At 53.2% G+C, this 26,104-nt stretch overlaps 1 protein-coding gene across 1 annotated transcript in view; it reads left to right on the forward strand.

Moving 5' to 3' along the window:
• Positions 1–26,104, forward strand: part of CACNA1G (calcium voltage-gated channel subunit alpha1 G) — a 103,162-nt gene that overhangs the window by 15,116 nt on the left and 61,942 nt on the right. Inside the window, exons 5-12 of the mRNA XM_082492405.1 lie at positions 201–492; positions 1,023–1,115; positions 2,739–3,549; positions 5,058–5,422; positions 19,988–20,139; positions 21,057–21,242; positions 22,377–22,491; positions 23,217–23,372. Coding sequence (XP_082348531.1) covers positions 201–492; positions 1,023–1,115; positions 2,739–3,549; positions 5,058–5,422; positions 19,988–20,139; positions 21,057–21,242; positions 22,377–22,491; positions 23,217–23,372 — 2,170 coding nt within the window. The remainder of the gene's footprint in view (positions 1–200; positions 493–1,022; positions 1,116–2,738; positions 3,550–5,057; positions 5,423–19,987; positions 20,140–21,056; positions 21,243–22,376; positions 22,492–23,216; positions 23,373–26,104) is intronic.

Genomic DNA, 26,104 nt, shown 5'->3' on the forward strand with positions numbered 1-26,104 from the left:
TGCCGCCGTTTCCCAAAACCCAGTTAGGGACATCATCTCACCCGCAGGGGCTGCAGAAAGTCTAAGGGGACCCCTTTAAAAAAAAAAAAAAAAAAAAGCTTTGAGATCCAGAATAACAGATGTCAGACTTTGCTGTTACAGTAGTTACTTGCCAGGTTGCCCGCAGTCGGTGTGCAAACCCCCTGTCTGGACTCTTTCAGCCCCTACACGGTGGATTTGGAGCGATACTACCAGACAGAGAACGAAGACGAGAACCCTTTCATCTGCTCCCAGCCCCGGGAGAACGGGATGCGCTACTGCCGAAGTATCCCAACGCGGAGGGAAGAGGGTCTCGAGTGCACCCTGGATTATTATTCCTACAACGACACCACCAACACGTCCTGTGTCAACTGGAACCAGTACTACACCAACTGCTCCGCCGGGGAGCACAACCCCTTCAAGGGAGCCATCAACTTCGATAACATCGGCTACGCCTGGATCGCGATATTCCAGGTGAGCCCTGTCTGCCAACTGTTACAAGGTGGGCGAAGAGCCCCTCGTGCCGCCCAACGCGTTCGCAGGGGCTGCGCAACCACACTCCTGGGGGCTATTTTGTCCCAGCAAGCGCTTACATAGTAGTGCACGGGTGCTGGAAACGTCAGGGATACAATTTGGTGCCTGCTTTGAAGGTGCCTCCATCTCATGTGCGTGGACAAAACCCCGGTCTCCAAACCCTGTGTGTGCGCAGTGAGACCGCCCTGACGCGGAGCAGAGCCTGGAGACTGCTCTTCCCTCTGCAAAATGCTGTGGTGGGAAAAGAAGGAAAAGAAGCAGCTGGAAAGGAAGGGCTGGATTCAGCCTGGGCAGCTGGCAACGTGGCTGTTGGCGTCGGTGGGAGCAGGATTTGGCTCCTCAGTGTTTTGTGCTGCACCAAGACCAGCTATGGGGTGTCAGAAAGGACCCAGCCAGGAGAAGCTTTGCTTGTGCACTTGATGTTGTAACTGAGCCTTCATGCATTTGTTTTCCCTTCCTGTCTCCTCCAGGTCATCACACTGGAAGGCTGGGTGGACATCATGTACTTTGTCATGGATGCACACTCCTTCTACAACTTCATCTACTTCATCCTCCTGATCATTGTGAGTGGCCTTAGGGGAACACGGGGGACCTCCTGGCATTTGGAGAGGGCAGAGTGGAGTGACTCGGAGGAACAGGGTAGATAATACAGTGAATATAAAAGCCGCGGTAGAAACCAGCCTGCTGGAAGACACGTGGCTTCAGTGTGGCATTGTATTGCAGCTGCATTTTGCTGAAAACGTGAATGAAGGGGAAAGAAAGACCTGCTTAAGTCATGGTAGATATACTTCTGTTGCTGCTGCATCTACTACTTCTCTCCTTGTGCTGCCAGGTCCTCTCTCTTAATTGCCACCTTGAATTTAAGTGTAAAAGTGGGCAAATTTCCCCTGGATGGGTTTTGCACTCTGGAAGGGGAGGAGGCTGCCCAGAAATTCTCTGGTATCGAAGAACCCCAGAAGTCTTTGGTGCAGAGGGGACATTTCAGGAAAACAGTCCCAAACTTCAGAGAGCACATTAAGAAAGGAGGGAAGAGATGACTGCCCACAGCCCACCCACGCTTCACAGCATCATCCGAGACCACCCACAAAGGAGCCAACAAAGAGTTTCTGTGGGGTGGGCTCCATGATGGGCTTCATCTATGCGAGCAGAATTGTCTACCGTGACTGGCTGAGCTCGTTGTCTAGACTCCCTTTATCGTCAAGGGAGAAAAATAGGTGCTTTAGGGGGGTGATTCATCTCCTCTGAAGGTAGACATCCAAAATAAATTAGATGCATTGCAGACTTGATGTGCCTATTTCTCTCTTGACTCTAAAGGATCATTAGGTGCCTCACTCAGATGTAGCCGAGATAAGTGAGATGAGTCCCTTTCTTGCTGTCTAATTGGACTAAGTCCAGCAAAATAGCTGCACGTTGTCCATTAGGCCGTTGTGGGGATTTCTGCTCATCTTCAAACCAGGACTCAAACCCTGATGAGAAGGTAGGAGGTCGTTTAGCCCACGATGCTTTTTCTAGTTCATCTATTAGCTTCCCCAAAAAAAGAAACAGCCCCTTACTCTCAGCATCTCCAAAGCGATGGAGAGGAAGGGCAAGCAGTACTTTTCCAGATGCCGTGCGAGTAACGTTAGCAGTGTGTGGTAGCCCGTTAGCACGTCGGTAATTCTCTGTGATCCACGCTGGGCTCTGCAGAAGGCAGAACCTCATGAAACCCTGGTTGGAAATAAAATCTCCGGGCTGTGGGTGCAGACTGCTGATGCCCTTGCGTAACAGTCACCCGCAAATCCCGTTAGCAGGGGAAAGGGATCTGCTTGCAAGCTGCCCACACGCTGCCAGAAAAAACGCTCCTATCAGGAAGGCTCAGTGCATTCATCGTAATGCCACTAATTGTGATAATTACAACCGCTGTCTGCAGAGAGCGAAAAACACCATCTTAAAAGAGCAAAAGCTTTTTGTCAAAATAATCTTCTCCCGTCTTTGATCTCTGACGTCCTCCGTGGAGCGCTGGCGTGGGAGTCCCTGGGGCGGGGGCTCGGGGGGTGAGTCAGCCCCTCCGCGGGCCCGGCCGGTGGTCCCTGCTGGGGACGCAGGGGCTGGGGCTGGCTGGGGTTTGGCCCCGCTCCTCACGCCGGAGTGTGGAGCGAGGCAGGGCATGGTCACCCCGAGGTGGCTGACGGCTCCCGTCCCTTTAGGTGGGCTCCTTCTTCATGATCAACCTCTGCCTGGTGGTGATAGCAACGCAGTTCTCCGAGACAAAGCAGCGGGAGAGCCAGCTGATGAAGGAGCAGCGGGTACGCTACCTGTCCAACGCCAGCACCCTCGCCAGCTTTTCGGAGCCGGGCAGCTGCTATGACGAACTCCTCAAGTATCTGGTTTACATTGCCCGTAAAGGCAGCAAGCAGCTCGTGGAGGTCTACCGCGTGGCAGGCGTGAGGATGGGCTTCCTCACCAGCCCCGCGAGCAAGGCAGGGGCCGACCGGCACGCTGGGAAGCACCGGAGCAGGAAGAGGTCCTCCGTGCACCACCTCATCCACCACCATCACCACCACCACCACCACTACCACCTGGGCAATGGCAACTTGCGGGCACCCCGCGCCAGCCCGGAGATCAGCGATGTGGAGACCAGCTCGCTCCACAACGGGACCAACCGGCTGATGCTCCCCCCCTCAACACCGAACCCCCACGGGGCTCCCAGCGCCGCTCCCAGCAACACCGAGTCCGTCCACAGCATCTATCACGCTGACTGCCACTTCGAGCCGGTGCGCTGCCGGTCATCCCTCCCGCAGGCGGGCCTCGGCTTGCCGAGCCCAGAGGGGATCCCCAAGAACATTGTGGGCACCAAGGTGTACCCCACGGTGCACTCCAGTACCTCCCATGAGATGCTGAAAGAGAAGAACCTGGGGGAGGCGGCGGTCGGTGCCGGGAGCAGCACCTTGACGGGCCTCAACATCCCGCCCGGGCCGTACAGCACCATGCACAAGCTGCTGGAGACGCAGAGCACGGGTGAGCCCGGGGCTGGGGCTCGGTCTTGGGGTTGCCTTGCAGATATACGAGCTACGACCTAATTTTTTTCTCTTTCGGAATCTTTGCAGGGTTTTTTTCAGTCCACGTTACGGAGAAAGGCGATGGCTTTCCAGGTGAGGCCAACACGAATTTTCTGATCTACCTAATGCATCTTATAGCCAAAATCAGGAGAGAGGTTTCAACCTCCCGGACTTCATGCTTGCGAGAATCCAAGGGAAATGAGTGTTTTCAATGGACCCGCTTTTTTTCCCATCTTCATCTCCCCCCAAACCAGTTTATTCTGCAGTTACAGGGAACGCTCCCCAAATCCCCGCACTCCCCAAATCAGCCAGAACTGGGCTCAGTGCTGCCGAGCAGAGCTGGAGCCCAGCCTGGCCACTTCCAAATGGCCACGTCCCTTCCTCGCTGGAATGCAGTGGTTGCCCACCACTTGCTGTAGATCTTGGGGATGGACACCTTCCAGATCTGAGTCCCAACACGTCCCTGAGCACTGCGGAGCTCTGCTCCCCACGGGACGCGAGGCTCAGGGAGATCGAGTGCCTGCTTGGCACGAGTGCTCAGTGGCAATCGCAGATGCTGCGTATTAAAAATATCTGTGATTTGCTCAGGAAGCCCGTAACGGTGCCAGACACCGAATGCAGCTTTCCTGGATCGGGGGTTTGATACTTTCACCACAAGATGCTCTTTCCCCCCTCCACATCCTGAGGTTTGGGAGCTCCGGCCAGTCTAGTCCAAACCCTCTCAGCCTCCAAGAAGCCTTCCTGGCCAAGCTTTCCCAGGCGGTCAATGCCTTTCCCACCCCTTTGCGGTGGCATTGACCTTTTCCAACCAGGAGATGTGCAGGGAAGAGACCGAGTCCAGCCCCAGAGCTGCCTGGAGACAAAAAACACAGAGCTGCGCTCTCGGTTGGTTTAGCTCTGGGTTTTTGTTTGTGCCGCTGCACGCTGCTGTGCGTGAGTCAGGAGGGTGCTTTGCGGACAGCCTCTCCCCTTGCAGCCAGCTGGTGGGATTTTTAGGGAATATCCCGCTGGTATTGTCACCCGGGAGCCACCTGGCAGCTGCCGTTGGAGGGCAGCGCGTGGAGGGGTGAAGCTGATTTCGGAGCATCAGCAAACAGCGGGAGCAGGAAAGGAGCCTGCTGGTGGCAGCGCTCCCAATAATTACAGCCCGGAACCTGCCAGGGCCGGGGGAGCTTTCTCCTAGCCGGAATGGCCAGCGGTATAGTGAGGTGGGCTAGGGGGTCCTGGGCTGGTGGAGTGTCTGCCTGTGGGCAGTAAAGGCGGCTTTGTAACCGGGGAGAAGGTGCTGGGGGAGCCCCGGTTTTGCCCAGGGCTCTTTCACCCAGCAGGAGCCCTTTTCCCCTTAGGAAATGCCTCTCACGTCAAGGACAACGGCTTGGTGCCGACGGGGCCGGGGGGTTGCTCCCGTCGCTGCCCGCAGCCCCCCTGTCCCCGCTGACGGGCTGCCCTGCCCCGCTGCCCTTTCAGGTCCCTGCCAAAGCTCCTGCAAGATCTCCAGCCCCTGCGCCAAGCTGGACGCCGGCTCCTGCAACCCCGAGAGCTGCCCTTACTGCCTCAAGGCGCTGGCGAGCGAGGCCGAGCTGACGGACAACGAGACGGCCGACTCGGACAGCGAGGGGGTCTACGAGTTCACGCAGGACGCCCACTACAGCGACCAGCGGGACCCCCAGCGGGGCAGAGCCCGGGCCAGGCGAGCGAGCCGGGTGCTGGCCTTCTGGCACGTGGTGTGCGAGACCTTCCGGAAAATCGTGGACAGCAAATATTTTGGCCGTGGGATCATGGTGGCCATTCTCATCAACACGCTCAGCATGGGGATTGAGTACCACGAGCAGGTGAGCGCTGTCCCGGCGCAGCAGGGATGGGGGTGGTGTTATGGGTCCGAATTCAGCCACCGGCGGGATGGTTTGGGGCAGGGGGCATTGGGGTGCCATAGGAAGTGTCCCAAGACAGAGCAGAGCTGATTTTTCTCCTCTGGGCCTGCTGCCAGCTTGTGGGTGGCCATCGCTCTGGGCTACGTGAACTCCTGCATCCCAGCCCCGCCAGGGATGCTCAGCACCGTGCCGAGACCACCGTCACGTGGGCAGCCCCACACATTGCTGGTTTCTGCGGCGTGGGGGCTAAGGAGAGGGAGCAGGCATTGGCCGCTGGCTTTGTGCCGGCCCGGCAGTGCTAGCGGCGCTGCCGGCGGCTGCGGGCTCCGGGGTCGGCGCAGCTGCAGGCGGGGAAGTCTATTGAATTTGCAGTCCCCGGAGAGGAGGTAACAAATGCCTTTGCCTCCCCGGTGAACGCTCCAGCAACAGCACGCTGAGTCCAAAATAGACTCGTCGCTGGCTATTCCTCCGCTCGATTATCTGAGTCCTTGCAGGCAAGCGGCTGCCTCTGCTCCAGCCTCTCGCACACTTGTCACCTAGCAGAGCTTTTTCCCTATATATAGTCATTAAGAAGAGAAGTTGTCACGTTCCTCTTGAAATGTCTCCATAAGGCTGACAAGAGCTCCGCTTTTAGAGAGGCTTTTGCACGGTCTGGTCTCACGTAGGTGTTGCGGCTGCTGCCGGCGGCGTGGCGCCCTCGGTCCTGCCGCGGGCCTGGGATGGCCTGGGGCTGCGGGTGTACGCGTCGATTGGATTTGGGGGGAGGAGAGTATTAGCGGGGATGCTAAGATGCTGCAAAACCTTGTTATAGACCCCTCCAACGCTTGGGGGCTCCGCCAGCCCAGCGTGGTGCTTCTCCCGGGATGCCAGACCCCTCCCCTCCCGACAGACACGGCCACCCCTGTCCCAGCGCCAGCCGGTGCTGGGAGCTCCCTCGGTCCCGAGTCGTGGCTGTTTACTTTTCTCCCTCCCTGGCACCGTCTGTGTTTGCAGAGTCACTCCCGGTCGCGTGCAGAGGTGTTTCTCCCACAGCTCCCAGTGGCAGCGGTGCTGGCCGCAGACCGGCTTCAAATTCCCGTGTCCTCCCGTGGCATTAATGCCTCAGCGAGTGAACGCCAGGGCGACACGGCTGTGCTAAATGTGTCCCTTCCAGCCAGCGCCTTCTCCCCGACGCCCTAATGCAGTCTGGCTGGCTCACCCTTGTTTTCAGTACGCATTAAACGGCGATGGGCTCTGAAGTCCCGCAGGCTTCACCTTTGTGTGCTGCCCTGGGTGGGAGCTCTGTGGGGGAAGCTTGAGTGATTCCACCTTTATTTAATAATATCGGGAAGATCACCTCCTAAGAACCTGGTGGGGGAGGTGGCTCAGGAAACCGATAAACAGTTACGTTCCTCCTTTGGCTGCGAGATGAAAGCAGATCCGCCGTGTCTTTGCTGCCGCTGTCGAAGGGGCGGATTGTCAAACCTTGTTGCTCTTTATCAGGAGCATCTCTGGGAGATGCTGGCGTTGGCTCCCACCGTGCCGGCACCAGGGCGACCCTCCCACCGGGGATGGGTGGCCGAGCAAGCTCCCATCATCAAACACCCTACGGGCAACACAGCTCCTTAAGTCTTCGGCTCGGGGGAGTTGGGGCAGCGGGGTGCTGGCTGCTGCCCCAGCTCATCCCAGCAGGCAGCTGGATGGGAAGAGGCTGATTTTTGTGGTGGTTTTTGGGTAACAAGGTGAAGGGAGCCGATAAGCGTGGGGGGACTCCAGACGCCGTGGGCGGTTGCTTTCTTTGACGGTATTTTGAAGCTACTACTGTTCCAGATTCCTTTCTCCCAGGCATTTGGAGTGAACAGCGGAACTTGTTTTTATTAGTTCATCTGCTCAAAGTGGTGGCAGAGAGCAGAGAGGTGTTTTTCCATAAACTCGGGAGGCTTATAGTCTGCAGTTTCATAATCTGGCAGTCGTGAGAGCAGGGGTTAGAGGGGAGAAATGCTGGACCAGGCCTTTTTGCAGAGATGATAAACACCGAAACGTGTGATTTTTTTTTTTTTTTTTTCCTTCAGAAGAGCCTTTCCTAAAAGTCCAAGTGATCAACCACGCCATATTTATCTTCATTGACTGATGTTTGCAAAGACGTGAGGGGGCTTGAAGAGTACTTGACTCCATGACTTTCTATATTAAGCTCTCTGCTTATTTAATGAATATTTACTTCTTGGGCTTTTCACATGAGGCCACCCTGGGCACACCGGGCTATATTAGGATAAATACTTTCAGGACATGTTTTATGGTGCCATATCAAAAGCCTTGTGTTGTTTACCAGCACCTTGCCAGAGGGGAGAGGATGCGCTAGCGGCTACTGTGTGAGGGGAAGGATGGGCTGGTGGTTACTCTGGGAGGAGGAAGGCTTCTGCCCTCCCATCTGTCCCCAGCAGTGTTGGGTGGGATTCAGCAGCTCTGGGACCACCGGAGCATCCCGAACTTCAGAACATGAGCTGGTCAGCTGAGGTCCTCGATATAGCCAGAGGAGAGAAGTATGCTCCTCTGGAGGCTTTGCATCTCACCGTGGGACAGGCACCCTGGAGAGACCTGCTTTTCTCCACGGAAGATGCCTAGAAAGATGCACTCGCTTAACAGACTTATCAACCAGAGAAGGCCAGGTTGGCATATTTGGGATGAAAGCGGTGCTTAGAAGGTACATCAAAATGAGTGGAAATTTGGAGTGCGTTGAAAACACTGTCCCCCGCCTCTTGCTGCTCATTTGCATTCACCCATCGGTCAGCCCGGGCAGACCCAGCACCTGCGGCCAGGGCTGCGGGCTGCACACAGCAAAGGTAGTTCGTGTCCCCAGGAGCTCACCTCCTACCTTAGGACCTTCCATCCCAAAGCTCCTCTCCATAGACCACCTTCCACAGTGAAGTCGTTGTCAACAAAGATTTTACCGTGGCACGCCCGGGGCTGCAGGAGCTGGGTTTCCTCCAAGCTCCTTCTGACACGAGCTTGCTGACTTTCTCGCTGAGCATCAGGTTGCTTCCACGTTGGTTCCTGCAAGCCGTAGGTACGCCTGACCGGGCTTAACTCGGCGTTTTCTGCCCATCCTCCCCGCCGGTCCAGCTCTGGCTCTTGCCTTTCTCACAACCGCTGGGTTCAGTGGGAGGAAAGCGGAGCGGTTGGAGGTGCACATAGCACTCACGGCGTCGCGGCTGCTGGGCAGCAGTGTGAAATTTTCCATCAGGGAAATGACAACCAGATTGCTGCGGATTATTAATGTGACTGCTAAATAGCTTGTTTTTCTACGGAGATGAAGCAAAATGCAGGTAGAAACTATTAGCTTTGGGAAGAGGAATATAAAGGTGATTTAAAGGTAGACTCTGGGGGATTTTAAGTACACTGTTGAACCAATTGACTGATTCGCCTTAGGGAAGCTGAGACGCCGCAGCGCTGTGGGTTCAAACGGCTAGGGCTTTGCAAAAGCTTGTTCTGCCACAGAGCAGGAGTAAAATGTGCTGCTAAACCAGAGGGTTCCTGTGCTGCTTTCCCCCCCGCCCTGGCTGCGAGCCAGGCTGTGTTCCATAATGTGCTGCCTTTCTCTTTTTTTTTCTTTCTTTTTTTTTTTTTTTTCTTTTTCTTTTCCTTCTCCAAATCCTTCCTTGGAGTGAAATGCAAAGGCTTTAGTACAAGGCGTGATGTTGGACTCCTCAGCAGGGGAAAGAATTCAGCAAGGGCTTCCTTGAGGAAGGGCTTTGGGGTTTTGTTTTTGTTTTTAAAATCTGGTTCGCATTGAGCTGCCTGGCTGTTCCGATTTTCCTTGTCTGAACTCGCATTGTATGAACTATACCCTACATATTCATTTGTTTAAATAGCGCTTGAATTTCAGCCGCCGTCTCTGCGGTGTTTTGCCATTGTTAACATAACAAGAAGGAGACCGGAGAGTCCTGCGTTGGCCTCCCCAAAGCTGCAGTCCGTTCAAATCCATGGCTGGAGCTTGTGGGGACTTGGATCTAGACCGATCCAAGACTCTGGTCTCTCTGAAGGAAGGAAGAGGAAATTGGTTCAGACCTGTAGAGAACCTTTTGTTAATTTTTAAAAGCAAATTGGATGAGACGACAAGGGTGAACGACTCTCTGGGGCAGCACCCAAGGAGAAAAGCTCATCGTCCGTGGGAGGCAATTCTTCAAGGAAGTGGGAAGAGGCGGTGGTTGACATCCCCTTCGCAGGAGAACAATGGGTGGAGTACCCCCAGCTACAGCTACGCAGCGCTGCCCCAAACCGAGGTGTGCAAACTCCATCTGCAGAAGGCAGCGGCAGCCTAAGCCCGTGGTAGTATCTCGAGCTCAATTCCCAGCGCATCCCGCTGCAGGGGCCTGGCGCGTACAGGGTACAGATGATGTAAAGTTGTCACTGGTAACGTTACGATTTAATAGCTGCTGCGGCATGGAAATATCAACCATCTGTGCCAAAGCGTCAAAGGAAAGCTTGCTGGCAAAATGCATTAAAATGTCTATTTATGTAAACAGTCGAGGCTGGAGAACAGGGGAGTCGTCTTAATCAGCATCAGGGGGTGTGACATTTTCAGGTAGCCAGGATGATTGAGACGGGGAGGCGAGGGGTTAGGAAACCTGCTGGCGTGGAGGAACCATTAGGCTCCAGGTTCACGTATTAATAATACTCACCCAAATGGCATTTATGTACTTCTGTTTCTGCCCGAATTCAGTGCGCGGGGAAGAAGGTAACGGAAAATTATTAGCTGTCGTGACAGCCACTGATTGATTTCTCCACGTGGGAGGAAAATTTGATTGCTCCCTGGAGAAGCGGTGTAACGGAGCTGGGCAGTGGGGATTTGGCAGGCTGGTGCCCCGGTCTTGGGGTGCGTGAGTCTGTGCTAGTGTCCAAAGTCCCGGGCAGGCTGGAGGACAGCAGGTTTGGATCCACTTGTGAGCGCTGCCACAAGAAATAAGGGCGTCTTGGGGATCAGAAACACTTTGCTCCCAGGACTTTGGTGGTCAAGAGCATCCTAACCTCCACCACTTGCAAACCAAGTTGGACGTTTTGCTGCTGGCTGTAGGAGAGGTGGAGGGCAGCCGCAGGTTTGTCAGGCTGCTCTTTTGACATCCCTGTGTGCCAAAATGAGATCTTGCCGAGTGGTCGTTCGCCTCCCGAGGAGGCTGTGGAGGACGCGGGGATGAGCTGCAGCTGGCAGGATGCGTGCTGCCCGGCTCACCCGCGTCTGGCTGCGTGGGGTGGTCGCAGGCAACACCGTGTCCCTTCCAACCTCCGCGGCTCCATTTCAGGTTGACCCAGGACATCTAAATTTTGGCTTTTTTCATATGTGTGGATTTCTGGCCTCCAGGTCAGGAAGGAAGGGAATCCTTTGTTTGTAAAGTATTTTTGGTCTCTCTTGCAGCTCACTTGAATTGTTTCCTGCGATGCAAAGACCTGTCCCACATCCAGGCTGAGGCTGGTGCTGGTGCTGGTGCTGCGCCGGGGGCTCTGCATCCCACACTGATGCAATCCGGTGCTGTAACCCCTTAAACCTACACCCCGACTGCTTTAACCCAACCGCGCGGCCCGACTTTTCTTTATGGCGGAGTTTCTAATTTGATGCTTCCCTGTCTGAATGTGATTCATTGGGCTTTGATTCAGGAGGGCACGCGCCCGCATCCCTTGACTCGATGAGACAGCCTTTCCCCAGACAACCTCCGCCTGCCCCAGGCTCTTCCCAGGAACTCGCGAGGTCCCGTGCTCAACGCACCGTCTTCTCTTCCTAGAGATAGCTCCGCTGCCGCTTTGGGGCTTATCCCATGTCTCTATTTAACTCCATTACACATCTCTCCAGCCCCGTGCCAGCTACCCTTAGCCAAGCGATCAAAGCTTTGGCAGCGCAGCGAGGCTTTCCCTCCCTCGGTGTCTGCTGGCTTTGCCCAACGCAGGGCTTGTAGTTAGCGTCAACTTAATTTCTCAGCACTACAGCTGCATCGGGCACTCCCACCGAAGGAAAATGAGGTGCCCTATAGATTCGCACGTGCTGTATTCAATTAGCTCCCGCTTGAGCAGAAATTACTCTTATTAACAGTTTGTTGTTGGAGACGGGAGGAGTCAAGTCAACGCTAATGGAAGTCATCAGAGCTGTTAATCACTAGGATCACTGACTTCAAAACCAGCTCTCTGTTTGTTATTTGGGGTAATTCTTTTTATGGACCTCGGGGGTTCTTCCGCTCATCAGTGATTTGAAGGGTTTATGAGGTCTTGTAGGAACTCGTGTGCTTTAATTGACTCGTTCACGAAGCTCCTCCAGAGTGCCATGCAAAATACAGGGGTGCCACGGCCCTCGTAGTCATTAAAAAAATAGGCTGTGCCAATAAAGTAGGTTGTATCCTGGTTCTGGAGCCTGAATGATTTGAAAATTAAATGAGATTTCATGCGACTGGAAAGCGTATGGGGTTTTTATCAGATAATTCAGTTCTCTGCATACTTTAGGGATGAGCCTATGTGGATTCCTTGACATCTACTAAAGTTTTCTTCAGCTCCCTGGATGGGGAGCCATAAGTGTCAATCCTTTCCTGTTAATTTAGTTCAGAGGCTGGAAATACTCGGGCTGCCTTAGATCCTATCATGACCGCTGTTGTTTCAGCTGCCATCCCTACCCGTGTTATCTCTGCTCAGGCAGCGTTGAGGAGAGACTCCGGCTCGGTGAAATGGGAAAATGATGTGTGCTTTCGAAACTCGCTTCGTCCCCGCGCAGATGAGAAATCGCTGCTCTCTGCAGATAGCCGGGCGTTTCTCTCTGCTCCTTCTTTGATTATTGTGGTTGTTCCCCTTGGGTGGGAGCCAGCAAACACAGTTAGAGCTTCTGGAGCCTCCTCAGCTTGCACCAGCAACCGCTTTCCGTCTGTTAAGCGTTCCTGATTGCTGATTGTTGGTGATTTCCCAGCGATCGGTCAATTTTTTTTCCCCCGGTTCTCTCCGGGTAGAGGTTGGTCCCGATGCTGTTGGTGCCCATGACTCTGCCCTGCTGCCACCCGTGTCCTCGCAGAGCCCCTTCCCACCCTGCTCAGCCCCCAGCGGGAGCGGGGACAGGAGCCGAGCGCCTTTTCCCTCATCTCTGCTGGATTTCAACTCTTTGTAATAATTGGTTTTTTGCTGATGTTAGGAAACGACCAGCTTTTCCCCATGGACGTCTGTCAGCATTAGAGATAGCGTTACCAGCGTCAGAATCCCGGGTTCAGCAGAACTGTGCGGGAGCCGTACAGAGACAGCCTTTTCCGTTCTCTTTTTTTATTTCCTCCCTCCCCCCGGTACCTTTTCAAGTACTAATGGGGAGATAAGTTTCAAACTCGGATTAGATTAACTAGAAATAGAGGGCTTTAAATCTCAAGTACTTACAAGGTGTGACCAAGTGGAAATGCAGCTTTTGTTCAGCTTAAGCTCCTTCGAAACCTGGGCAGAGGGATGAGCCTGTTCATGTTTTTCTTGCATTTTGTGGGATAATATTCATCCAGAAATCTCAAGCTGAGAGAGATAAGGAGTTCAGGCGAGAACGTCTGCTGTGCCTCCTGAGAACAGTAAAGAGAGCACAGCCCCAGGGCTTGGAGGCGGAGAGCATGGTCTGAGGTCCTGTTTATGGTCCTGGGCAGGGATAGTTCATGGCAGGTCCTTCAGCGTCACTTGTTGAGGTTCTCCATCGCACCTGCAGCTCGACCCCTCGTTTGCACCCCAGGCTCAGGGTGGACGGGAGGCAGAGGTGTGTGGGGACGCGGCCCCATCCGGGCAGTTGGGGCCGGGGAAGTTGGTTGTTGGCCATGGTTGCTCAACAAGGATGTGGCGGAGAAGGACGTCTTGCACCAGAAGATGCCACATCCATGGGACCCAGCTCCTTCCTCCCGCAGGTGTGGGGTGGGAAAGGGACATTTGTTGATTGGAACAGGGAGGAACGGGTGGAAGGTGAGGAGATTAGTGGCGGAAGGGGAGTCCCTCCTGTGCAGACAGCTCTGATTTCTCTGCAATGAAAGCTGCTTTCCTCCCTTTCTTACAGCATTACTTGCCGTGGCATGAAATATTCAGCCCGTAACAAAATCCTCCTTTCCCGTGCGGTGATGGGATGAAACTGGGCTTGTTTGCTTGTCTGTCAAAGTCATTTCCTTTTAATAAATGCCTGTAAATCCTGAACTTCCCAGCAGTCCTCCTCCAGCCCACCGAGCAGCGAGCCCTTTCCGTGTCTCCTGCCGCAGGAGGAGCAGAGCAAAAACCGCTGCAATCCCGCCGCTTTCTGAATTGTTTTCTTTAACCAATTTGGCAAAGGATGAGGAGAGAAAGCCTATCAGTCTGTTGGGCTGCGATTCAGCGCGGCTCAGGCTCACCCTGCTGGACCCAGGACGATCGCTGAAGCCCGATGCCTTTTAAGGAGCCCCAAAGACAATGAAAGTCATCGCTGAAAATATGCGTGGATTGAGTTTCTATTTATAAAGTAGCAAGCGGCTCTGGAGCTAAGAGGAGCTGTATTTACCGAAGGGAACCAAAGTGGTTTTTTGGATGGCCGTGGGTCAGCGGGTGCACCAAGGCGGGGGGGGATGATGGGGGTGCGATGAAGGAGAAGGCTCGTTGGTTGACTGAGGACACAGCCATGAGTTATAAATGATGGGGAATCGGGTGAGGGAGAGGGCAAAAAAGGGCACCTCATTTTGTTAATCAATAGCTGCTTCCGTTCATCGGAATTTCTTGCATTTTGCCCCAGGACTCGTGGTCCGGCTTCTGTTTCGAGGCAGCCGTGGTGCGTGTCTGCACCCACGCGGAGGGTGGAGAGGATCTCAGTGGAGCCATGTCAGGTTGAAAATCCTGTCTTTGTGTGACCGGTTTGATATGTTTTTTTTTCTTATGTATATATATATTAAAAATCTGCAAGTGATGAGTCAGTAAAATGTTGTTGGTGTTTCCTGTGAAATAGCTGAGGTCGGTATTTTCTTTCTGTGTTATTTTTCCTTAGTTGCCATGGTAATGACTTCAGAAGGTTTTATCCTGCAGCCGTTTGAATGGGTTAGAAGTTTTCATGGTCTTCTGGATCCGCTCGCGGAAGCAGAACCGTCGGGATCAGGAGGGATCTGCCTCCTGGCCGGTCACCCCGTCCCTCCCTCCGTGCTGTGGGGAGACAGAGTGTTTGTTTCTATTTTCTTTTATTGTTAGCGAGATAGAGAGGGAAGACCCTGGGGTGCTTCGGCTCTTTTGTGCTGACACCCCCAGGGGCAGCGGCTGGGCAAGACCAGGCTGAGCCGCAGCCTGGGCCAGGGGCAGATGGGGATGGAGGGGTCCGTGCCAGCCATGCCCACGGCGCCGGGTGCAGGGTGATGGTGATGATGATGATGATGAAGAGCCTATGCCTTATATGGGTCATGGCTGGAGGAAGGCAGGAGTAGGAGCCTTGTAAGCTCAGTGCACCGTCTGCCAGGGCACTTGGTTGCCTTTCATCCCACAGCGGGGCTTGTCTTTCAGGAACTGGGGAACTCGACCCCTGTGGCTTCTGCTTTTAATGGCCCCAGCCCCTGTCTTCACCTTTTTCCCGACTCCTTGCCTGCAGCATCGCTTGCTCAGCAGACACCTTGGAGCCCCGTGCGCGGGAAGGAGTAGCACGTGCCACCGTCTCGTGCCCATCTGGAAACGCAGCACGTCCCTTCTGCCCCTGGAAACATCGCTCAAGAGCTTCTACTCAGTTTTTTTTTTAAAAAAAAAAAGGAAAAAAAAAAAAAAAAAAAAAAAGAAATGCATTATAGCCTATTCCTGAATGCTGAAAAAGCGCAAGGCGCCGGTCCAGCTCTGAGATACCCCTCGAGGCACCCGGAGACACCTTCCCACGTCTCCTCCTGCCGCCCGCGGCAGTGCCCTGCCTGGTGCCGGGCAGCCCCGCCTGAAGCCTCCCGGTGGGCTGCAGAGAGCATCCCCCCGTCGCCGCCGCGGTGCCCACCCTGCCGGGCCGGGGCTGCGCCTGGGTGGGTGGGTGGGCGCCCGCGGGGGCTCGCCTCGTCCCCGCCGCCGTCCTTGGCCGCGTGGTGTCCGGGGGAGACGCTGCGCTGTCTGCTCCCATTTCGCCTGCTGCCAGAGCTTGTCAATGCGCCGTTTGGTACATCAACAAATCGACACTACGCAAACACAAGAGCTAACAGGGAATGATTTATCCAGGCCGCCGCCGCGGTGTGTCCAGCAAGGCGAGGTGTCCTGGAAACAAAATTCGGGATTTAGCGAGGAGCCATCAGAAGAGCTGGTGTTTCGTGCCACAGCTGAAGCGCGCTTGTATCTCGCTCTTTCTGGGTGTTGCTCATTTAATCATAGGATGTTTTCCGTTTAATTAGTCACTGCTGCTACTGATGAGAGAATTAGCAGACTCTTCTCTTAATGGCGAAGCTGGGGCTGGGGCAGACGTGCTGTAGCGGGGGTGGTGGGCAGGAGGCTTTGGGCTGCGAAGAAACCCCAGGGTCTGCACCTCGCGCTCCGCTTAACCACAAAATGCCCTTTCCAGGGGGTTCCTGGAGGGGGTTGGTTTTTTTTTTCACATACATCATTTAGGCAAAGGAAGGATGCTACCTCCCCTGGCTGCTGTGGTGTGGCCCTCGGAGGGGAAAGCTGCTTGATTTTACGGGTTCTTTTCGTCCCCGCCCGGCGAGGAGCCGTGGAGCTGGTTGCGTGCCAGGGGTCGGTGACTCTCCCAGGTACATGATGTCTAGAGCTGGTCAACGTTGTTTTGATTAGACAGTTATTGTCAGAAAATGGCAGTTTATCGGACTTGAAGCTGTTCATGGGAGGGGAGCGGTTTCAGCGAACTGGCTTTGAAAAAAAAAAAAAAAGAAAAAGATTTATTGAAATACATTGTCTGAGATATTTGAAACGTCCATTTGAACAGTTGGGGAACAAAAAGTTCCATGTTCTTCTTCAAGCTGACTTTTGGTTATGTTTTTTAATTTCAGTTGATTTACGGTACTGAGCAAATGGATAAGGGAATAGGGACTGAAATGGAGGGGAGAGCTTTCAAAATTTTGGGCACAAACTGCTTCGTTTTGCCAGTTCTGAAACTCTGCATTCCTGTTTGGGATGGGATGGCAGTTTCAATTCCCGAGGGAGAGAAAAGCCACTTTCCTGCTGTATTGTAATGAAGTCTAAGGAAAGACGTCTCAGACATGTTTGTGATTTCTCTAGAGCAGAAGCATCTTATAAACAGCCTTATTATCTGTACGCATCTATGGCTGCACGGAAATCCCGTAGCTGGTGTTCTCGGACGTGTTTGCATCCCCACTGCCTGGCTGTCGTCCCCTTGGGCAGCGTCACGCTCTCAGCCCACCTCTCTTCTTATAAGTAATTCCCGGCGGTGCCCGTGGCAGGGGTCCGGGCGGGCGCCCCACGGACTGGCCGCGGCGATGCGTCCCTTGAAAGGGACCTGGAGCTGTTGCAGGGGGCTCATGAGCTTCCCTGGGGACCCCCCCGAGCAGGAGCGAGGGGCTCGGGGGAGAGTGCTCCGCAGCCGGCTGCAAAAATCCTCTGAGTAATTTGCATTGCACCGTCTCAACTGGTTCGGGATGTGTTGTTTCCCGAAGTGAAATAACTCCGTGATTTCAGCCGGGTCTGGTTGTTATGTGCTTCCCGCAGATGCTCGCCCTCCCCTGGCAGAGCTCCAGGCTGCCCTGGAGACCCTTCTCTTCTTCTGGCCAAGTGAAAGGGAAGATTTCCCTTCCTCTTCCAGCCCAATTTGGCCATTAATCTTAGATATTTGTTTTTGGATATTAATTCTCACTTCTGGTTCAGGAGGTCCCACTCTTCATTTTTGTTATGGGCACCCAATGTCTTAGATATTAAAATGTCTTAGATATTAAAAACCGTTTCCTGCAAAGGAAGTGGAAAAGAGTGTGTGGAGAAGGAGGGAGGGGGGGGCAGGTGGCTTTTTTGGGGTGAAGTGGGGGGAGATGGATAGATCTGGCACCGCTGCGGGTACTGAGCATCACCACGCTGCGTGGGCTGACCCATAGCCCTCCCGCGCCGGTGCCAGGGGTGTTTGGGGCTCTCATGAGCCGGGTGGGCTGGGAGGGATGTTTCGTGGGCTGGGGGGGTGTCACAGCTCTTCCAGTGGGTGCTGGGGGTACTGGGGAGTTGCAATGTAAGTGCTGCTCCCCTCATCACCCAGCTGGGCCCTGCCAGCGCCTCCCACCCGGATTTATACATCCCAGGAACGTCTCCAGCCAGAAGGTGCTCGCAAAGTGCGAAGGTTCATTAATCCACGCTATTAACGTGACCCGCCTGCTGGGGCTGGTTGGGTTTTCCGCATCGGCCCCCGCGGGGAAGGGATGCCCCGGCTGCGGGAGATGCTGGGCGCCGCTCAGGCATCGAGGGACTTAACCGGCTTGCGCCTGCGGGGCCGGTTAGATTTGGCAGCGCGGTCGCGGAGGGGGAAGCAGAGGGTGGAAATCAGCCTTCGGGGCCTGGGTTAGCGGCACTGCTGGATGAGAAGGAAAGCTTCCAGGATCACGGTTCCTTTCCAGCAGTATCGCTGCAGTAATGACAACAGCACAGCCCGCCTCGGCACCGGGGCGCTCATGAATGAGTTGGCTGGTGGTTTTTTTTTTGTGACTAATGTAGACTTTTAGCTATTTGAAATTGTCCTGAGGTGCAGCTTGACACATAAGTTCTCGGCCTATTTATTACTCTGTGTCTGAGTGTTCCCATAGGTATGTGATTTTAAACCAGGGCTGCGTTTAATATCGGGAGGTGGAGCCTTTGTATTTCAGCTCTAGATCAGCGAGGAGAGGGGATTTGGGCTGTAAGTCTGGTGTGTTTGGCAAACTCCAGCCAAGGGATCTGTTCTTCAGCGAGGACGTTTGAGGTATAAGAAGCGTTCAACACCTCCTTTTTTTCCTTTTTTATTACTTTTCGATGCTGCTGTTTCCCCTTTGCTATCTTGGGACCATTGCTTTGTCATCGCAAGCTCCCAGCAGTACCAGTGCAAGTCCCCAGGGATTACACTACCCCGCTGAGACAACGTCAGACCAATTTGGGTCCCCACCTACTGTTGCACTGGGTTGGAGGAACTTGAGCTGAAAGCGCTTGGCCAGCTGTGCCTGAAGACTTCAACCCTGAGAAAGAAAGAGTTGAACGTCCACGTGGATCTATCTGTTTGCCAGCGTACATCTGTGAAGCGTTGGGTCACTGTAGTTTCTTGGGGCTCTAAAACACAGTTGATCAAGTGTTGACCCTGCCCCGGAGCCATCCCCTCTCCCGGCTCCCACGGTGTTGGGTTGGGGTTGGGTCATCTCAGGTCAAACCCTACCACTTGTGCTGTAGGATGTGCCACGGTGTGGCAGCTCCTGGTCTGTTGTAGGAAGTTTTCGGCCAGCCGTGAAGGTGTTTCATGTAAGTGGTGGGAGCAGTCAACAGCGCGCGTTGCACGTTGGCTTCTGCTCGTGGCGTAGCTGCTGTGAACCCGCGCATCTGGCTGTAACCCACCACGGTGTTCAGGAATCTAAAGCCGCGGGTGGCGGATTTAGAAAAGTATCTGAGTGAGTTAAGTGCCAAACTACCCCTGAGACGAATCCAGCACGCGGTGCGCATAAGGTGTTTAGTGAACTGTGCCGGCCCACTGCCCGGGGGGCACCTCGGCGCTGCCGACACGACCCACAGCCACCCGCCAGCAGGACGTCGGCTCCTGAGTTTAATGAAGCCTTTAAGTAGAAACATGCAGTTGCGGCTGTGTGTTGGGGTTAAATGGGGAGAAGGGATCTGGTGCTGCAGATTCTGCTCCCGTCTTTGCCACTGACTGATCCTAAACAGACTACACCACCGGTTTTTGTCTTCTGCCATATGTTTTCCAATAATGCCCGCCCACCCACCGGGGAAAGCACAGCGCTGGGTGTCTGCAGGCATTGTTGGGAACCCTCTGTGAAATATGCTAGAAAAACATGAAAGGTATTAATTTAGGTCTAAGATTACTGGAAGTCTGTTTGTTAAGGTTTTTTCATACCTCTATTTTTAGACTGCTAGTCCGGAATGTCAGGATCGGGCCCCTCCTCAGTGGCAGTATTTGGCGCTTCCTGATTATGAGGTGTTTTTTTGAGCAATTCCAGTTATAGCACCTCGAATCTCTGCATTTGAAAATCTTAGCTTAAATCTTTTGATGAGATACTAAATAAAAAGACAGGCCCTAAAAGGGTATTTATGTGAGAAGACGGTACGGTTTCCCTTTCTGCACGAGGAGAATTGGTTTGGAGGATGTGAAAGCGTTAAGGCTCAGTACGCGCCACTAAAACCTCCAGTGGTCGTACTAAAGCTGTGATTAACGTGAAGTCCATGTCTGGATTTACCCGCTCAATTTACAACGGGTGTATAAACCTTAAATACTCTGATGGTATTTTTCTTCGCTCTCCTGGGCTTTAAGTGGGCTATTGCCGTTTTCTCGCTCTGCCATTAGCATCGGTGCTCCTACGCTTACGATATTGGGGCTCGTATTTCCAGGTGTAATTTTGGATATGGAGCTGTGCTGCTTAACGTGTCCCTTTCCTCCTCTTCTTTCCTCAGCCGGAGGAGCTTACCAATGCCCTGGAGATCAGCAACATAGTCTTCACAAGCCTCTTTGCCCTGGAGATGCTGTTGAAAGTCCTCGTTTATGGTCCTTTTGGCTACATTAAGAATCCGTACAACATCTTTGATGGGATCATCGTGGTGATTAGGTACAAACCTAGAGCTTGCTTTATGCGTGTTTCCCCTCATTTGGCTGTTTAATTAAACAGAAACTAATGGAGAGTGAGCATAAATACCTTCCTATGACACTTTATACTTCTCTGCTGTAAATTAATGCACTTAGACATGATTGCTAATACGTAGCTTGGGGTTATTTTATGGTCATTTTAGAGAGAGGCCCAAGCAGAAAGCGATCAGCGCCAATGTCCTGGGAAAGTCCAGGATCCAAATGGTATGACCAGTGCCCAATTAAGTAGCTGTCTGTTTTTTTGGCTTGTGCAAAGGCTGTAATCGCCCCTGCAGCTGCAGCCACTGCTTTGCAGGCGTGTTTTTGACACTCTAGTGAGGCTCTGCACTTTGCAAGCCTGGATGGAGTCCAGCTCACCGGGGGCATTGGCAGTGCATCTCTGCCCGCTTTCCATCCCTCTGCTCTCTGAATTTCATAGAACCATAGAATGGTTTGGGCTGGCAGGGACCTTAAAGATCATCCAGTTCCACCCCCCTGCCCTGGGCAGGGCCACCTCCCACCAGCCCAGGTCGCTCCAAGCCCCATCCAACCTGGCCTTGAAAACCTCCAGGGATGGGGCAGCCACAGCTTCTCTGGGCAACCTGCGCCAGTGTCTCACCACCCTCGAAGTAAAGAATTTCTTCTTAATATCCAACCTAAATCTCCCCTCTTCGAGTTTAAAACCATTTCCCTTCATCCTGTTGATACAATCCCTGATCAAGAGCCCCCCCCCAGCTTTCCTGAAGCCCTTTTAGGGACTGGAAGGGGCTATAAGCTCTCCCCAGAGCCTTCTCTTCTCCAGGCTGAAGAAAATTTCACCCTCCCTTTGCTTCCTCCCCTCCATGCCTTTGCATTAGGCTTTGTCTTCTCTTACTGCAATGACCTTCTTTTCTCCCTCAGCGTGTGGGAGATTGTGGGCCAGCAAGGCGGGGGGCTCTCGGTCCTGCGGACCTTTCGGCTCATGCGAGTTTTGAAGCTGGTCCGCTTCATGCCAGCCCTCCAGCGCCAGCTTGTAGTCCTCATGAAGACCATGGACAACGTGGCCACATTCTGTATGTTGCTGATGCTCTTCATCTTCATCTTTAGGTGAGTGCTTCCGATTCCCAGTCCTGAGGTTGCTCTGGGTTTTTTGGTAGGATCCCATGGTGAGGTGAGGAGACGTAAGAGTCCCTACCAGGGCATGGCTGAGCTGAACGCTCCCAGAAGCGGCATCGCTGGCCAGTGCTGGTGGTGGCTTGTTGCCCTGACTAAACTCTCTTAACTCTGGCCAAACGAGACATCTGTCTCTGCAAGATGATTTACAAGGAAAATCTTTCAGCTGGATGATTCCTTGACATCACCCCAAGACAGCGGTCCCATTACTTACTGACTGGTGCTAAAAATATTGCCAAGGAGAGGGCGATCTTCCTAAAATAAAGTCAGCCGTGGTGCTGCTTGTGCTCTTGCACGGCCTCTTCTTCTGAGAAGTCAAATTGTTAGAAACAGGCTTGGCGTAACCCCAAATTTTTGGATTTTGGTCTAGATTTTGAGAAGGGTCTTTCTCCTCGTAACAGCCAGCCCTGGCGTTCCAGCAACGCAGGCACTGGGAAGGCTGAAGGAAGCCAGTCTCTTCCGTGGAATAAAGTCCCTTTTCCCAGTGACACGTTTCACTCCAAAACCACCGTTTGCAGCCATGTTGCTCAGCAGAGCTGTAAATAATTTGCTTATTCCGGTTACTGGCCGAAAGCAAGGGAAAACAAATTATTCTTTTAGTATCAATCTAAAATGAAAGGTATTCTGTTTTCTTGTCAGAATTGGAAAAGCTGGTTTGGGTCCCCTGATATGTCTCATTCAGGCATTTCACAGAAACCCTTTTTGTCCTCCTAATTCAATTTAAGCATATTTTGCTGAAAATGTGTCATTGCAAAACAGAGAGTCAAAACATTTTGTTTAGAAAATGTTGAAACACAATGTTTTGACTTAAGAAAAACAAAGCGGAAGAAAAAGAAGGAGCAGGCATACTTTTTGGTTGGAACTCTTTGACAGATTTGACCCAAATTCACAACTGCTTTGCGTGATCTCGAGGCGTATTTTTCAGTGAACAAAATGATTCATCGTTAAAAAAAAAAAAAAAGAATTTCACAGGTGAAATCGGGAGACAGTCAGCCCTGCGGTATGATTCCTGGTTTGTGCTGTGGTCCTCTTGTTCTCTTGTTGAGCCCCTGCTTCCCTCCCGTGCAGCATCCTGGGGATGCATCTCTTTGGCTGTAAGTTCGCTTCGGAGCGAGATGGCGACACGCTGCCCGACAGGAAGAACTTTGACTCCTTGCTCTGGGCCATCGTCACCGTTTTCCAGGTACAAAACGGAAAACAGCGCAACTCGTGCGCGTTTTGGGGCTGCAAGGCCCGGGGTTGTTTTCCAAAGCATCTGACAGAGCTTAGCGAAGCTCCTTGCGGTGGACGGGAGAGGACCCAAAGCCACAAGTGAGGGAACGCAGGAGGTTTCAGACTATTTTCAAGAATAAAGGAGAAAGCTAACGAGGAGGGGCTGCCGAGGCAGGAGGCTCTTGCATTTGCAGGGTGGGGGAAAATAAGCGCTGAGGGTGAAGGTGGAGAGGAGGAGATCGGGACCGTTTGCAGTGATATTTTGATGAAGAACAGAGTCCGGTTTAAGGCCATCGTCGATATGTGCAGTTTTTTGTTCTAGCAGCTCTGAGCTCTGCAACTGTGGGATCTACGAAGGGTTTTTAGCTGTCCTGGCCGACCAAAGGAAAGGTCCGGCGCAGGCGACGCTGCACTCCCTTACGGCTGACCGCGTCCCCTGGCGCGGGTGGGAGCGGGGCAGTTTGGGCAGGGTCCTTACCGCTGGCGTGGGAGTCACCGTCGCTTTGGTCCTGTCTCTTCTCTGGCTCAGAAGATGGCTCGGGCCAGATTTATCCTCCTGTGGTTATAGCTATGGTGGATACCCCAAAAGCAGGGTGCCTGTCTGAGCCATCCAGAGCGCAGGTACCCAGCCAGGCTCGGGGAAAACGGCACGCCGTCCTCCAGTGTCTCCATTTTCCCAATACCCTTCCTCTGCAGATTTTGACCCAGGAAGACTGGAACAAGGTCCTTTACAACGGCATGGCATCGACCTCCTCCTGGGCTGCTCTCTACTTCATCGCTCTCATGACGTTTGGGAATTACGTGCTCTTTAACCTGCTGGTGGCCATCCTGGTGGAGGGTTTCCAGACGGAGGTAATGTCCTCACGCTCGTGCTTTTGCTTTCTTCTAAAGTTTCAGGGCCTCCTGATCCTGGAATTTGATTTCTGAGATGGAGAGCGATGCGTTTACAAGAGTGGTACATGAAAAAAGTGGGGTAAAATATTAGGTCTTCTTTCTGTTTCGTTTTGGTGTGTTTTTTTTTTTTTTTTTTTCTTAGCCACAGTGCAATTTAATACTGCAAGCCCTCTAAATGAAGGGCTTAAATGAAAAGCATTGTTAGCGTTAATGCAGGAGTGGGAATTCAGCGGTGAGTCAGGCACTGCGGATGGGATCGCTGCTATGACAGTGTCTCTGAAGCAGTTCTCACCGTGTTTGTCAGCCAGATTAAAAGCCCCTCCTGAAAACTTACGCAGGCTGGTGAGAGATTAGTGACACGATTGTCTTTTTTGATGGTACGCGTTCATGGAGCTCTTCCCGTTTCCAGCCCTGCAATGCTCTGCACGTTTTAAAGTACACGATTTCTGGTCTCTGCCGGCTGCTTCCTCGGGCTGGGAACCTCCATGAGACATCCCAGATTGCTGGAGGCTTTCACAGAAGGGGGGGGCACTTAGGTTTGAATTGGACCTTTTTTGCATCCCTACTGCCTTCCCAACTGTCCAACTTGGAGCGAGTGAGCACGTCACCAAGTGCCCAGAGCGGGGGACCTGCGGTGCCCACCCGCTCTCTGCAAAAATTGGCCGACTGTCTGAGAACATCAGTGAGGGGAGGGGACCGTTACACGCTGCTCGGGGGGTCGGAGCGGTAAATACAGCCTGAAGCTGCTCACTGGGACCTGCTTGTACAGGCTGTGCTTTTACAGCCTGTCTCTGATTTTTTATAAGCGTTCCGGGGTGACTAAATATTATTTAAGGTTTGTTGCTGGTGTATCATAATATCCTACCACCCTGTGAATAGCTATGCACAGGGTGGGTTTTTACTATTAGTTTTGGAGCACAGTTTAGAGTTAAATTAATGGAGTTGTACCAGGAGATAGCAAGAAGAAATACTTTTTATTTTTTGTATCGTCTCTCTCCATGTTGCTGCTTTTCTTAATTGTTATTGTCGTAGCTGTTTCTGTCTGTAAACCCCCCCCCCCCCCCCCCCCCAACACCATTCAGCCGAAGGGAAGGTCACTGCCAGGTTCTCCCGCATAGCACAATGTTCCCTTGCCCGAGCGAGAAGAGGTAGAAAGCTCCTTGTCTGCTTGTGATGACGGCTTCGAAACCGAACCTTTGTCTGCTCACTCTGGCAAATTGATTCTCTGAAGGTCGCCGGAGTGGGAGATCACCTGCTGCACCCGCTGCTTAGAGGAAAGGACGCAGCCTTTGAATGCAGCAGCCCCTTTTCCGACCCCTGGTCCCTCGAGGGAGGCTGACACCTCCGGTCCTTGGCTCAGCCCGGTTTTTCCTGCTAGAGCATCCCCGCGCTCGCCTGCCGGCATGCTCCCGCTCCCGCACACCCAGCGCCGCCCGCCTGTTTCCCTGGGCAGCAATTTATCCCACGCTCGCTTTGCGGCCAGCTGGTACCGTGGCATAACTCCCTGGCTTAACGCGCTGCAGTTTTATTCCGATAACCGTGTCCTTGAAGGGTATGTCTTCCCTGGAGTCGGGGGAACCGCCTGCAGCATCCCGTCAAATTTGCCGCCCGCCGGCTGGGTTTTGCAGCAGGGCTGCCCCATCGCCCGCCCCATCGCCCGCCCCTGCTCCTCCTCTGCTGGGGCAGCGCCGGGCTGCTCCAGACAGCTCCAGGGTCTCCGTGTAAGCTGCAAACGTGCTTTAAGTGCAGTGTAAATCCGGGAGTAAGTTCTGACTCGGGAAAGCACCGAGACAGCCTGAAGCCAGCGATGCTCGTGCCGGTATCGAGGCGGGTGTAGGGACCAGCACCCGGCACAGCCTCCAAAGATCAGACCCTCTGTGGCCAATTCTGCCCAACCGCGGCAGTTCCAATGGACTCGCACCATATTCTATAATTTGTGACTGATTACAGTGCTGTGCTATATCTCAGACTTTGATGATGGCATTTTAATAATAATCTTCTTTCCACGTCCCCGTTATTCTGATTTCTCCGCGCTACTCCAGTAAATTGCAATGGGATCAAGAGATCCCCCGGCTCAACCCGAGTTTTCTGCAGCAGATGGGGAGCAAATGTCTGCTGGAGGTCGGGAGCCAGGTCTGGCCTTGCTGGTTTATGTTTATTCCGCTTTGCAAACAGATCTCGTTCTGGTTTTTGCTAGCCAGCACACAAAGGATCCTCTCCTAAGCAGAATTAATAGAGAGATCATCTCTCGCTGTAACCAAACCCCAGCGTCCCCCTCCTGTGATTGCACTTGACCCTTCTTCTGAGTTGGGTTGGGGTGGGGTTTTTTCGTGGTTTTTTTTTTTGTTTGTTTTTTGTTTTTTTTTTCTCCATTCTCCTTCAGATTTCTGGGCTGAAACACAATCCCAGGGCTGCTGCCTTTATCTCCCTGGTCCTTGAGTGCCTTTCCTCAATCTGCAAGCACCTCGTTAATTTTAGTGCGTGGCTTTGCAGCCCCAGTTGCTAGGCAGCAGATGTATATAAGCAGTTGAGAAACAAAAAGGACCTGTTCCAAACTTTAAATACGGAGCGATATATTTTGCAGGGTGGAGGGGATTTTTTTTTTTTTTTTCCGCTCCTTTCTTTTTATTTGGTAACCTGCTTCTCTCTCTCGCAAGAGGCGCACACGGGACTTTATGCAACGTGGTTAT

Source organism: Vanellus vanellus (genome assembly GCF_965231255.1).
Source record: "Vanellus vanellus genome assembly, chromosome: 17".
Lineage (NCBI taxonomy): Eukaryota > Metazoa > Chordata > Aves > Charadriiformes > Charadriidae > Vanellus > Vanellus vanellus.